The sequence below is a fragment of the Betta splendens genome, chromosome 19, assembly GCF_900634795.4.
Source record: "Betta splendens chromosome 19, fBetSpl5.4, whole genome shotgun sequence".
NCBI classification, from domain to species: Eukaryota; Metazoa; Chordata; class Actinopteri; order Anabantiformes; family Osphronemidae; genus Betta; species Betta splendens.
This window is the reverse complement of record NC_040898.2, coordinates 1,390,901-1,405,153: the sequence shown is the minus strand read 5'-3', so window position 1 is coordinate 1,405,153 and position 14,253 is coordinate 1,390,901. Positions and strand designations below refer to the sequence as shown.

Below are 14,253 nucleotides of genomic sequence, written 5' to 3'. Positions count from 1 at the left end.
GACAGTTCACAGATCTGATGTCACAAAGGTTCTGTTAGTTCAACACGTGTGATGCATTGCATTCGTCATCAAATAAGGTCAATGGCTGAAAAAACAAACATCTAACACAAACTCAAGCAAATGCGCTCATATTTAGTTTCATAGATTCAATCGGACAGTGGTTAAGTTTGTTTGTTATTCAATTAGCGAAAATCCTTAAGGTTTAGCGTTAAACAAAGCCACTCACAATATACAAATCTGACTGGTCATACATCACATTCACCCCTTTCTGCTCCGTCAGAAGTAAACTGAATGTTACAGTCTGACGAGAAGGGTCCCATGAAGTGGTGAATCTTCAAGGACAAGAATTAATCTCGATATTTCACTTTTAAGTGAACACAATTGAGAATTCCTAAAAAAGCTCACAGATCGTCACAGGATCTTTGGATTTGGTTTAGAAGCAGAGGCCAGACTGAAGCTCGGTGGATAACGAAGGACCAGAGGAAACAGCCTGGATTAGCTGCAGCCGCCTGCTTTCCAGAGACATGGGGTCAGTTGAGCGTGTGCTCGTATGGGTCAAAGCAGCCAAACACTGAAGCGCACGCTGGACGTGATGTGTGCTGTCCTGTCAGATCCAGCAGCCGATAGCAGGGTCAGATTCATCACTTTCACATAATCTGCTGCAGAATCAGCCTTCTGAGCAGCAGCAGGCCTATCCCCAGCCATGTTGTTGTGCCCGGGGATCCGCGGCCTTGACCATGGTTTGATTAGAGCCTTTTTTGGTGTGTTTAAAGCCCTCCTCAGTCAGCCTTGGGGAGATAAAGTGATGCCTCCTGGATCTCTAACCTGCTTCACACTCATGAGGCAACCATGAGGCTTCCTGACCACCATCACCCACCAGGCACTCGGTCTGTGGGGCTGGGTGGGATATGTTCATATTTATAGGTTCGCTGTGAGGAGAGACACTTCGTAGTCGTCATTTTTACTTAGGAGCTCTTTAAAATGCTAATTCATTGAGTAAAGACATTAAACTGATGTTAAGAGGGAGTTTTGATTCAGTGATTGCTAAAAAACTGAAACCAGCTAAATCTTAGTCACCTGTTAGCATCCACAATGAAATGTATTGAATTGTGATTTCATTTCCATCTTTCTAAATGAAAAATGCAAAACAACTGTGTGACAACATTCAGATACAGAAGGAAAACTGAACCCAGCACAAAGTAAACCTGTTGATAAATGATGACAGAACACTTAAAACTAATAAACCTAAACTACTAATGTAATCAGTAAAAGTGTGCACAAATATTGGTTCACACATAAAAGGCTTTTCTGTTTTAACAAAGCTGGAAACTACAGAATAGAGATAACATTATGTGTTAGGATTCATTATAACCAGAGGATGGATACTAATTATTATGTGCATTTTGCACAATAAAAAACATTGAGGCTGTTTTGTACTTTTGTTTTGATGAATTCAATGGTGGACACAGCAAACCTATTTACTAATGTGACACTTTACTGCAGGAACACAAAAACAAGCAGTGAAAATAAGATGTGCATGGATTTAGTCAGTGTCCAACAAGCTGAAACACACTGGGCTCGTTCACTGTAGGGACAGTGCTTCATATGTCTGAGGAGCAGGTCAGGGATGAGCACGTGCAAAGGTTTTCACTGCACTCCTGTCTCCACACCTGTCCTCCATCCTTCAATAAGCTCAGTATCGTTCAGTCAACAGATGATTAGCACAGAAAAGTCAAGGCTGGACCAACAAATAAAGGACGATCTGTGTACAATTGCATAACGTTCACATTTATTTGGTTTCAAGTCCTAACACATTCTAAACATGCTTTAACACATAATGGATCACATTCTTCACAGGTAGTTAAAGTAACAGGAGCAGACAAGAGTTTACTGAGGAGAAAAGCATGAAAGAGTTCCAATTGTCTGATCACAGTGAGGATCATGTGGAAATCTGTTTCTTCCCTGAGAAATAAATCTTTGCACTCTCTCTCTTTTCTCATCTTGTGCTCCTGTACAACAGTGTTAAGACACTAGAGTCAGTCGTGTGTATTCGTTTACAGATATTTTCATAGTGTAAGCGATAAACATGGCTGCAGTGTGACCGTGGTCACGAGTCACAGCATCGGGGTCACACGAGTGAGTGGAAAACACACGAACAGAAGGAGATGTCAGTTCGACCACAATTACAGTCTCCAGCTGATAATCAATCACAAGCAGAATTGACAGATATGAAGTCTGAGTTACCTTGAACCGAACAACTATTCTAGAGCACAATGGATCAAAACAACACACTGTGGCACATCAGGACGCGGTTCAACAGCAACTAACAGAACGTGGTTTGATCAGGTCAACACAGACAAACCAAGGCCTGGTTAAACGCTTGAGGTTGGTCACGGACATTCTTTCATCTTTGGTGGCAGATTCACAATAACAAGAAGAAAAGAAAGTCTAAGATCAGAAACAAAAGCTGAACAGGCAGGTCCGTGTCCCAGAGGAACAGCAGGCAGCATATTCACGTAGACAGAGCCGAGTGTCTGTCCATCTTCTAAAGCCGAGAGGTCACAGAGTGAAATAAGACAATTAAGGAACATTGGTGCAATGAAACCAATAAATAAGACAAAAAACTAGCTATATGAAAGTAACATGATGACAAATAAAGAGGTAGTTTCAATACAGAAATCGCTGATGAAGTTCATATCGTCTGCAACCGACAAATACAAAGAAAGAAAAGAAACACATTTGTTGCATATATGTATGAAAAGTGGTGCGTGGTGGCAGTAAAGTAGCTGTGGTGGGGTGTATCGATATGAGCTGCTGCTACGAGAAAACATGCCTCTTTAGATCTTTCTCCACTGACTGATCTCAGCAGTGTGTGAGGCGCATTCCTGGAGTTACTGGCAGATGAAACGAGCGAGGCCGGCGCCCTGAACCTCGTCCTGCTCCAGCACACTACCTCTGCGCCCACAGGTGAGTGCAAAATAGCAGCTGTGGAGAAAAGCACTTAGAGTCTGACACATAATATGCTTTGTAAATCAAACACATCTGACATCAAACTCACTTTGCAGTGGTGCAGCGAGATGCGTCACATCTCTCAGACCAAAGTAAGTCTCTATCCCTGAGATTAAGCATCAGTTCTCACTGACACTAGTGAATTCTCGTGTTGCTTCAGTCGTAGTAGAAATAATAACACAATCATCTACGTGTACTGTGCTAAAAAGACATCAAACACTGAGCACTGAAAACCGTGTGCATGTTAAAATGTCACTAGAGATGAGTGATCAACTACTTGAGTGTTCTTTGATATTCAACATGACCTACTGCCACTATACAGTGTCCACACACCCACCTCTGCTCTGACGAGTGGAAGCAATTCATTCAGCACTAACAATAGCTCCAATACATCACAATCTGCATTAAAATGAGTCCTATACTATATAACGCCAGTATAAAAAGAGGTAAACGCCTCCCAAGGTACAGTTTGTATAAACGATGTGGAATAAGGAATGAGTTCATCTTTCAGAGTTAGTAAACAGTACAGGTTGCCATCAGTCCAAAAAACAAAACATTCACAACAGAGGAACAAAAAAGAGAATAAATGAGGAGCCCTGCTCTGGGCTCAGGATGCTCTCGCTCCATTGCCTTCCAGGTTGGGAACCATGAGGTAAAATAAAGTGGAAAAAAAACTCTACAAAGGACCTACAATGTCCTAGAACCTACGTCTACTACAATTACATCAGCACGGTCACTGAGGAGCTCCTGAATGCAATACATAACACTCACTTTACCCTGTTTATATCCAGGCCGCCAGACCTGGGAGAGAGGAACACACGGGGTGGGCAGCGGCCGAGGGTCAAGGGTCAAGGTCTCAGAACCTCACCATCGTGTGCAAAAAAAAAGAGAGTTGTTGCGAGGACTGCATTTTTTCTGCATTTCAAAATTGTTCACACACCGTGAAACAGATAAAAACAGACGAGAAAACGTATGTTCAGCGGTTTGAAATGATCATCTCATCTTTAAAAATAAACACCATTTTGCATGGCTTTTTTCAAACAATGTACATATCTGCCACAGAGGGTATGCAAGCCAGGGGTGAGTCTCTACATTCTAAATAAATGGAGCCTGGATCAGACGTGTCCCACAACCGTCCACTGAACCCAGATTAAGACACGCGTTCAGCTTCAAGTCAGTTCCTATAGTTGAATCAGCTGCTCCGGTGCTGGATGAGCTGAAGAAGCTATCTGCAGCAGCTTCAGGTGAACCAGACCCGACTGATACGCACGGACGTAGACAAACACGTGATGTGTTGGCACCGAGTCCCAGGCTCTGAGAGCAGCAGAGCCTCAACGCATGGGACTATACGAACGGCAGCAGAGGCATCGTGAGAGAGTCTGCTCTATGCATATACGTGTGCACCAGAATGTGCAAGTTTAGCAACATTTAGCAAGAAGTCTGACACTGAGTGTTCCCTCCAGGACCCAGACTGATTCATTTCTTATCTCAATCCTTCACTCATAAGAAATCTTTTTGTGGAGCTGTCAGCTCCCGACCCATCAATGGGTGTGTAAAAAAGCATTGCATAACACTTTGGTCAAAGCAAAAAAAACAAAACAAAAAAAAAAACAATCAAAGTAAAAATCACAAACCCAGCTATGCTCCTGTAAGTCTCACATCCCCCAGTCAATGATTGTAACAAATACCCGTAAGCTCCTTTTTTCAACGAAGATCCCACAGATCTGACAACTTAGCTCATGGAATGTTAAAATGACAAAGCCGCCTCCCACGAGCAGGATGTCTGAGTGTCTATGCACAGATAATCATTCTGCTAAAATTCATTTTGCAGTTTCAGTGCAAAAACACACTGTTTTTTAACATTCAATCTCTGATTGAGGTGCTGAAGCAACGCAGGGATTTGGTTTTAGACTAGGCTTCATTTAACAGCAAGCAAGTACCTGACAATAGTAATAACATCTTCTTGAGGTAGTCTCTAACACTTGTCATGTGTCCATCTGCCCTCGGCTGAATAAAATAAACTCTTTTAATGTCTAGCTCTAACAATGGCAACACTGACACATTGAGCAAACTGGATACACACTTGTAAACTCCAAAGACCAATGCATCTACGAGCATTTGTTTTGTACAGAAGCATGTGCACAGTGTAAATCAGCATACATTCAGCTCTGTCGTGTAATAAATATAGAAAAAAAAAAGGTACAAAAAACAAAGTAGCTGCTTGTCACATTCACAGGGGAGAGCGCTCCCTCCACTCGTGGGCCAGCGGGATCCTAGTTTCCAGAGGACACGGTGATGCAGGGCGATAGGCCGCTCCTGTAGCTGCTCAGGCTGGATTTGCAGGAGTGCAAGACTGCTTTGAACAAGAGGGGGAGCTGCTCCAGAGGAATGTTCACCAGCTTTCCTGCATGAGCAGAGGCAGTAATGAGTTTAAAGACTAGCTGACAGCTGGCTGGCCTGACGTTTACACCTTTAAAATGCAGAACACTGACGCGCGTCAAGGACGCGCGCGCTCGAAGTAGTGGCATGCAGCAGTCAGCTGTTTAAGCACTAAATGCTCGAATGCATCAACATTTACCACCAGCCAGAAGCTGTGAATGCATTAGAAACGGATTCAAGTCATTTAGGAGTCGACCACTGAAAATTCCTGACTTTTTTATTGCTGTACGACCCTTTTTCCTCACGGGTCAGTTGAGCCAACTCATTATTTTACTGGCTACGTATGATGAATAACCAGGCAAATCAAGCGCCCTATGTTTGGAGGTCTTACCTGCGATGCAGCGGATTTCTGGCAGACACATCATGATCTCGGGGAAGCGTTTGGGCTGGTGCGGGTACTTAAACTCTGTGTAGTCCTGGCACACGTACCAGTAGCGCTTGTTGAGTTGCTCGAGCTGGGAGATGTTGGACAGCCCTCTGATATCTGAAGCCGCATGAATGAGAGGAGAGTCACAGGAGGAAAGCAGCAGAGGCCTCGGCAGCCTCGCAGCAGCAGAGCTTCTTATTACCTTGGTTGAGGAAGTTGATGGCTTTCATACAGGCATACTCCTCATTGCTGATCTTCAGTTGGTGGAACTTGCGGAACAGATAAATCAGCCTCTCCATGACCTCCATACCATCTTCACTGAAGCTGACCAATCAGACACAGACGCTTTAATTAGGCTACAATAGCTTGACTCTCATCTTCAATGAACCAGATACAGTGAGTGATCTACTAGAGATAAATGATTTTAGAGAGTTCAGTTCCATTGGACAAACCTCAGGTTTCCTCCCGTTCTGACTTTACTTCACCACCAGTGTTCTGTTACATTAGCTGGTGTGTGTTAAGAGGTGATTTACACAGAACCCACTCTCCAGACGGTGCTAGCCACAGCGCTGTCCTGGGGAGGCCTCCCATTCATGGGCCACTTCACTGGCCCTCATCCAAAACCAACAGCAGAGCCTGACAACGTGGAGCATCTCACCTTCGTACAAGGGAACGTAGAACTCCTGACATGAACCTCGCTTCCAAAACAAACGCTGAATTAGAAAACCCCATGTGGGTCAAACTTAATACTCAGAATCTAGTGTATGTTAATGGACTCATAAAAAGGTAGGAGGCAGAATGAGTCACTGTGGCTGAGGTTTTACCACAAACCAAGAAATAGATTTATCTGTTTAAAAAGCACTTTGAAGCAGTTCTATCCTTCTTTGTGCACATACGAGGATCGTTAAGGTTCCTGTGTTTAATGGGGTGGCCAGCAGACCCAGAGCAACGTTAGCATCCACTGGGAAAGTGTGTCCAGCTAGAAAGCAGCTGTATCCGTGAGCTCTGTGCTTCAGTTAACGTACACTGGGTTCCTTAGATGCCCAGATGTTGAGGCGCCATCATCACTGACGACAACAACCAGGTTAGATGAAACATTCTAACTCACCTCTGCAGCTCGTCGTCAGACGGCGTGTACTTGGCTGTGACGTCAGCCAGGTCTCCGAAGATCTGGGCGCTGTAGATGGTGAGGCAGGAAAGCAGGATGAGCTCCTGCCAGGTGGAGCTGAGGAGGCAGGTGTAGTCCTCTATAGAGAGCTCACAAAAGAAAGGCAACTTCTTGATCCAGGAGATCTGACGGAAGAGCAGCTCGTCCGCCAGGCGACAAAGCAGGGCGAAGAGCTCCACCTGGGTCACTTTGTACCTGCCAAGCAAACACCACGGCTACAGTAAAGCTGCACATTATACCATGCATTAATAACAGCAGCCCTGTTCATTAAATGGTTTGAGACCTGGAATACAAGTCATGCACCACCAGCTCCGGGGTCTGGTTCAGCTCTGCTTTGTGTGATTGGGCTAAATTTCAAATGCTAAAACAATCAGGCCTGTGTCCCTCTGGTGTTCCAGGTCTGAAGAACGCGTAATTACATATAGTCCCACTAGGTGGCTCTATTGATCTCAGTTGGCAGTCGTCACTGGCCTTGAACGCTGCCTCATGTGGAGCCAGATAGAAAAAAGGCAGCGTGTGGACAGTGAAGACAAGGTTTGGAACCGTCTGATCATTAGTGAAATGGATGCACACAGGAAAACACATTCTAGCTTCATAACGGAGCCCAGCTGCTGTCCCTTTACACCTATGTACTAACCTTCCTAACTGAAAACAGCATCAAGTTTAAATGACTAACTTCAGTTTATTTAACACTACTATGAAGCGTTAACTGTGACTGTGGAGTGGTGTGTAGCGTCTCGTCTCACCCGTCCTCTATCAGCATAGGCGTAGCCAGCGGGGCCAGATCCTCAGCAGCCACCAGCTGCAGCACCAGTGGGTGGGACTGGGGGTACAGGCTGCGAGCCTGTGGCGCCAGTAGACCAGACTGGGTGGCGTAACTGAAAAGGTGGGGCAGGAGCTGGTAGTGTGTGGACATGGAGGTGTTGATGTACTGGTCCCTGAGCGCTGCTGTGTAGCTATTCATCTCTACAGAGCGACTGGACACAGAGGTCAAAGGTTACAAACATGCACATTTCATTTGATTACAGTATGTATGAAACATAGAAGTTCAGTTCACACGCATGTTCAACATTGGTCTAGAACAGATGCTTGAGCTCCATTCACTTTCTCACAAAATGTTTAATAATTAAGAAAACAAATCACTTGTAGACAAAACTGGATTTCGTAGCCACATACCAAAGCCTGCGTTGCTCAGACTCTGTTTTTGTTGATCATTTCTGCGCACATTTAAATTGATAAAACAACTATTCTTCTGAATAGTTACCATACCGTGATAAACCTGCTGTTTATACCAAATGAGACTAAAATAAATAGCATTTTGCAAGTTCGTAGACCATATCTGTCCTTGATGAGAGCAGACAACGCACTCGTCTCTACTACGGAGTAGCAGATAGTGCCACAGGTCTTTTGTTTTTGCTATCGCCACCAAGCTGCATGTTAATGCATTCTTTGGCTGCTTTAACTTGGGTCTCGTGAGGTGGGAATGAGGTGTTACACTGTCAGGGCCAGCTCATTATCTCAGTGAAGGGCCAAGTGCTGCTGCTGCAGCCCGACCAATGAGACGACGCACTCACTTGGACGACAGAGTGGAGGCAGGAGACGGCTGGTTTCCCTCCGAGGCGCCGTTGCTGGGGGAGCTGTGGTCACTGTCGCCGTTGTTGCCCCAGGTGTGCTCGGGGGCGTCCTCCTTGAACTCCTGCCCCGACATGATCCGCTCTATCTCCTCCTCCGTTATCTGAACCCAACAATAACGCACACACAGCAAAGGGGGGTGGGCTTCGTCTCTGGAGCTCAGGGCGCTAAAATGTGTTTTAGTTCGCTTGATTAGCGCCGAGTGGCACAGTGCTGCTTTTCACTAACATGCTGAGGAGCAAGGACACGATCAGACAATGAAAATGGAGCTAGCGAAATAAATAAAGGAGGCAAACAGGAATTTGTCTGCGTATTCGAATGACACACACACATAACCAAAATAATAAAATCCTTGCAGGTTCACAGTTAAAACAGAGACAAAGGCAGATTTCAAAGCATTAGCATACCTGAAAACATGGAGCCTGGTGTCTTGTGTCTGTGGCTGGGGTCAACTTACCTTCATTCCTATCTTATCAGAACATACTGAAATAGCAATTCATTCCATATTAACGACTCAGAGGTCCTCCTTTAATTAAAGGTGTGGAAATAAAAATGCCTTTTAATGGAAACTCTGTTTTGTTGACACGCTGAATTGATCTGGAAAAAATTGACCACGTCCGTCCCTGTGAATAGCAGCTCAGTGGTACTTAGCCTCAGGTCACACATTCCTTGTGACGATGTGTTAATGATGCTGCCACTGAATAGGAAACATTCACTAATGCTGTAACAAGGCCAGGGCTCATTACGCGCTCTGCCAGGATCGCTGCACCCAAATCTTTAGCTTAATAAGTGAATGGATTCTGCTGTGAATAGATTCATAATCAGCGAGCAGACACTGGAGCCCAGCTGGATAAATGCATGAAGCAGATGTGAGGCAGCAGCAGGTCTGTGAATGTCACACTTGAACATAAGGTCGGTGACTTACCTGAACAGGCCCGATGCTTTTGTTTCTGCCTCCTGGCATTCCGTCCTCCCTGATTGCTGCGCAACCAAGAGAAAAAAATCTGCATTCAGTCTATTAACTGGTATCAAAGCTCGACCTAGTCTCTGGAATTAATCACATATTGCCTCACATCTTTTTTTTCCTATCTGGAGATTTTTCTAATTATAAGCTTTTTGTTTCTGACAGCAGGCAAATATATTTTCTGTTCTGTTAAATAGAAGTTAAGTAAAGTTTAGTGAAATTTGTTTGGTATGTTGAAAACGCCAGGTTGAAAACAAGCTTGATGAAAACCTCTGAAAAACAGCAGACACTGACTCCCTCCACTCGGTGGCAGTGTCTAGTTAGCTTCCCAGGCTAACTGCTGTCTAATAGCCAACAATTCAATCTATTAAAATGCCAATATGAGGATCTATAATATGAGAGACTATAATGTCTCATTTTCCTACACTGAGTGCTGATATGCGTCATTACTTCTAGTTGTGATCTCTGTGAGCATTTACCTTTGCGGTTCATCCCCATCTGCAGACACTTGAGCAGACGGCAGTACTGGCAGCGGTTGCGCTGCTTGCGCGACATCTCGCAGTTCTTGTCGCGGCTGCAGCGGTACACGCGCTTGTTGCAGATGCTCCGCTTGAAGAAGCCCTTGCACCCCTCACAGGAGATGATGCCATAGTGTAGGCCTGTGGCTCGATCTCCACAGATAAGGCAGGTACGCTGGTCAGCCGGATCATCTGCCACAGAAGTAAGCATTTAACTTCTCTGCAGTAATGAGAGTGGGAGCAAACACGTAGCTGAAGGCAGAGCTGCTAATTGGAGCCAAGGGGGCGGCTGGGGCTTAGGTATTAACCCAGCACGGGCTAATCCAAAAAAATGTTATGCTCTTAAGTTTCATTTCCTGAAAGTGAGGGTGTAACAGGATGAAGAGCAGAGATGTCTTGTGGATGTTTTATTCAGAGGGAGTCAGTAAGGTAAAACCAAACCAGTGAAGGATTAGTTTGCAGTGTCTCCTTTCTCTCATGAAGAGGTCTCTGTAAAGGAGGACGTCTGAGGCGCTTCACAATGTCTTATTATATTTATAGACTGTCTTTAGTTACATCCATTCCATTGTGATGTTTTAACATCTAGTACCAGTCCTGTCCTTGAAAAAGCAACTTTATGTAACTGGTTACAAACGACTGAATTGAGCCCTTTGAAATCTTCATTTAAGAAATGAGGTGGATGTTTGTATGAGAATATCCACATTTTGCTAAACCGGTTCAGGAACAAAGAGAGGCAGGCATTTGCACATGATTAGTGATGGAGAGCGCTCACAGCGCAGAACAGGAAGCCTGCTGAAGGTGCTCAGTGATGGAGCATTAACAGAAAGGTGCCTGACTGGGGATCTGCAGTCACAGCAGAGCACGAAATCAAAGGGACACGGTCACTGCTGCACCCAAGCTGTGAAAACAGCACCCTGGGAGCTTCCTCCCACACCTCCCTCCAGGCCGCTCAACGCACAAATCAAACCATCACGCTCCTAGCTGTCCACCACGTTAAGGGAAAAGGCCCAGCTTTAAGAAAAGGCCCCTATGACCACTCACTAAAGCAGAGCAGGCAGTGATGCAGGCTGAACTAAGGCCTATTGTTATGGGACAGCTCTCACCAGGTAACGACACTGCCGACAACCCCCCACGCCGATGTACTATCGCTGCATGGCTTGTATCAGTATATTGTTAAAGATTTTTGTTGCATGGCAACTAGAATTATGTAGTAAAAAAGAGTTGGAGCTCAACACACACACAGCCCAACATTTCTGAGTGACAGCGCGTTTTAAGACCCCAGTGAGCGGGTAGGTGGTCCATCCACACACACACACACACACACACACACACACACACACACACACACACACACACACACACACACACACACACACACACACACACACACACACACACACACACACACACACACACACACACACACACACAGCCCCCGACCACCTGGTGCATGTGATTAAATGCATAATGAGCACATAGGACGTATCTGAAAAGCAGACAAGCGTCTCTAGAGCCTCCACCGTCATAGAGCAGCTCCTCCACAGGCAGCGCCTTCTAGGCCGTTCGCTCACATTAACCTCTGGAGTTTGACAGTAGATATATAACAATATTATAAAGTCATTATCAAAAACAGATCAACTACAATGTTGCTCTTGAACCTGTTGAAGAATCCAACACAGCAGATGCAGTGAAGCTCATGGGACCAGCCTGGAGGAAGTTGATATCCTGTGACGGTTGTCAGCAGTTGACCTGGTCACCCGTCGGTGATTAAAGGGCCCAGTGTTTAGACAATAAACAGGCCACAGTAACATAATGTGTAATATTAAAGGGAGCGGGATTAAGAGTTTTTGTGTATGTAAATTAAAGACGAAGCTCATCAGGGGCATGTGACTGAGCTGAGAGCTAAGCCTCCCAGAGAGAGGGCTGCAGGGTTCATGTGCTGAAGGTAATTAGAAGAGGGAGGAGGGGGCTGGGGTACACGGCATTAAGCCTCTTGCAGATAATGCATTGTGAACAGAGGACAGATTACCATTTTAATGGTGTGAGCTTTAAGATTGCCATTGGTGGAGGACTGCAGCGCCGAGTCATACTGTACCAACACAATGGGCGTCACACAGTGGGCCCATCCTGGGATTAGACCTCAACCACTTGGGTGATTAACTCTGTGTGGGATGGAGGTTAAGTTGATTCACAGTAAGAGCTGCCTTCACCACATATCACAAAACCGGACATGAGCCCAGTTAAATGTACAGGAGTAAGTTTGATTGAAGGCAGCTAGCGTCTCAATCTGCAGCTTTCTACATGAAATGTCAGGAGAAAAATGATGTTAGGTGTTAGATGAGGAAGTATAAATAAGAAAGTAAATGTAGTGAATTCCTGTTTTCTACAGCCACTTTAATCGTTGTTCGTTTACATGCAGTTGGGATGAGGACTGGGTGTAAGTGGGTTTCTCCAGGGGGTTCTCCTAAACGATTAGCTCCATTAATGTTGGACATTAAATCCACATCCAGTAACTGTCAGAACATGAGCGGGAGCTGAGCTTCTGTCCTGCTGAGTCCAATCTTTTATTCACGCCTGCTTTAGTTAGCCAGTGCGTTCAGTCACAGGGTTAACGTTCAGGAGTCTGGAACTGGTCGTACATGTTGGTTGTGTCTGAGTGTGAGAGGTGCAGTCCAACATTAAAGCCTTAAGGAGCTTTACTCCTGCAAACGCAGGCAGACACCAAAGCAAAGATCCTGCAGATGCATGAACAGAACAGCTCCTCCTGCTGCAAACACCCAACACTTGCTGAAGTCATGGGAAGGATGCATGAACAGCAGCACAGAGCCACCACCCCCGGAGCCATTTGCTCAGGGAGCACATTGAACCATACATTTCACTTCCTTACATGAGGAAAAAACACAATGGCTTATTTGCTAAATCTATCACCCTGTCTTTCAAGTGCACGGCCACCATATAAAGAGGCTGATTCACACCTCACCACACTTGATCTCAGTGTGTCATGTCCTATTGCTCCTCCTCCTCCTCCTCCTCCTGCTTCAGCTTGGCTTTAATATTCCTGAGGATTTCACTTGAGGTGCAACATGTTTGACCCTCCATCTCTTTTAACTCAAATCTGATTTCAGGGCAGTGTGACAGACTGTAATAGAAGTAAGTAGAAACCTGCTGAGACAGAGAGGCTTTAACCAAATTACGACTTGCACTGAGTGGTAGTAAAGAGATGTTTGTCCATGAGATTCCTGTCTCTACACTGATACGAGCGGGTGAAATTTCATTAATGGTGCTCACAAAACTGAAAAAAATGCACCCAAAGAACGTATGTTTTATAGCAGTGAGCGGCCTGGAGGCTCAGACAAACAGGAACCTGCTCTGTGTGTGAACCACCAGAAAAGAATGACTTCAGGAATATTCCATCTGGCAACTATTAAAGGATATTAAAACAAAGTCAGCTGGGTCGGTCAAGCTCTTCTCCTGTGATCACGGCAGCACAGAAACACATGAAGCCTCAGCGTCGAAGGGGAACAAACCTCATTCCACACAAAGACCTTGTTGCATAACACAGTGGCTCTGGAATCTGAGTGTGACGCCATGTCTGATATGATCTTCATTGTTATCAGAGCTTTCTGCCTGGAGGCCTGTGGTGCTACTGAACTGGATGGTGGCACTTCAAATATGTGGGCGTTTACCAGGAGACGCTACTGCTTAAATTATGGGGTAAAATAAGTAGGATTCACCACTTTCACAGACGGGTCAAGTACCTATATCTTCATCAGTGCACCTACATTTTATTGACCTGGTAGTAAAGCAGAGAGTGGTATGTAAACGATGAGGTGTTCAAACCTTTGGCTGTAGTTAAATCCTTAAATAAGGCTAATACAGACGTCATCACTAGTTCCACAGGTAATGCAGGTTGAGCACTTTGAGCCCTTGTCAGTGATAAGACAAGTCAGGTTCCCACCAATCACCACCATTTGGAGCTATGTGGTTTAAAGAAAGAAGCAGCGTTTGAATCTGACGTCCATCAAGTAACTTCCTAGAAGCAGCTCAGTGCCTGCTGCTCTGGGAAGGTGTCTCTATTTGAAAGGTTCCACCGTCTCTTTGACCAGCTGCCATCACGCTGAGAACAGCGATACATTGTGGCTAAATCTCCCCATTG

The 14,253-nt window shown here is 45.1% G+C and overlaps 1 protein-coding gene across 4 annotated transcripts in view; it reads right to left on the bottom strand.

Moving 5' to 3' along the window:
- Positions 1 to 1,767: 1,767 nt before the first annotated feature.
- LOC114845892 (nuclear receptor subfamily 6 group A member 1-A) overlaps positions 1,768 to 14,253 on the bottom strand; it is a 53,504-nt gene continuing 41,018 nt past the window's right edge. For 3 of the 4 annotated variants that reach the window (XM_029134456.3, XM_041068484.2, XM_029134457.3), the window contains 8 exons: positions 10,059 to 10,289; positions 9,541 to 9,596; positions 8,558 to 8,718; positions 7,730 to 7,960; positions 6,924 to 7,178; positions 6,018 to 6,139; positions 5,780 to 5,932; positions 1,768 to 5,413 (listed from right to left, as the gene is read on the bottom strand). In XM_029134456.3, the coding sequence (XP_028990289.1) occupies positions 5,283 to 5,413; positions 5,780 to 5,932; positions 6,018 to 6,139; positions 6,924 to 7,178; positions 7,730 to 7,960; positions 8,558 to 8,718; positions 9,541 to 9,596; positions 10,059 to 10,289 (1,340 nt within the window). In that variant the 3' untranslated portion in view covers positions 1,768 to 5,282. The remainder of the gene's footprint in view (positions 5,414 to 5,779; positions 5,933 to 6,017; positions 6,140 to 6,923; positions 7,179 to 7,729; positions 7,961 to 8,557; positions 8,719 to 9,540; positions 9,597 to 10,058; positions 10,290 to 14,253) is intronic. The other variant, XR_008693229.1, reaches the window with a different exon arrangement.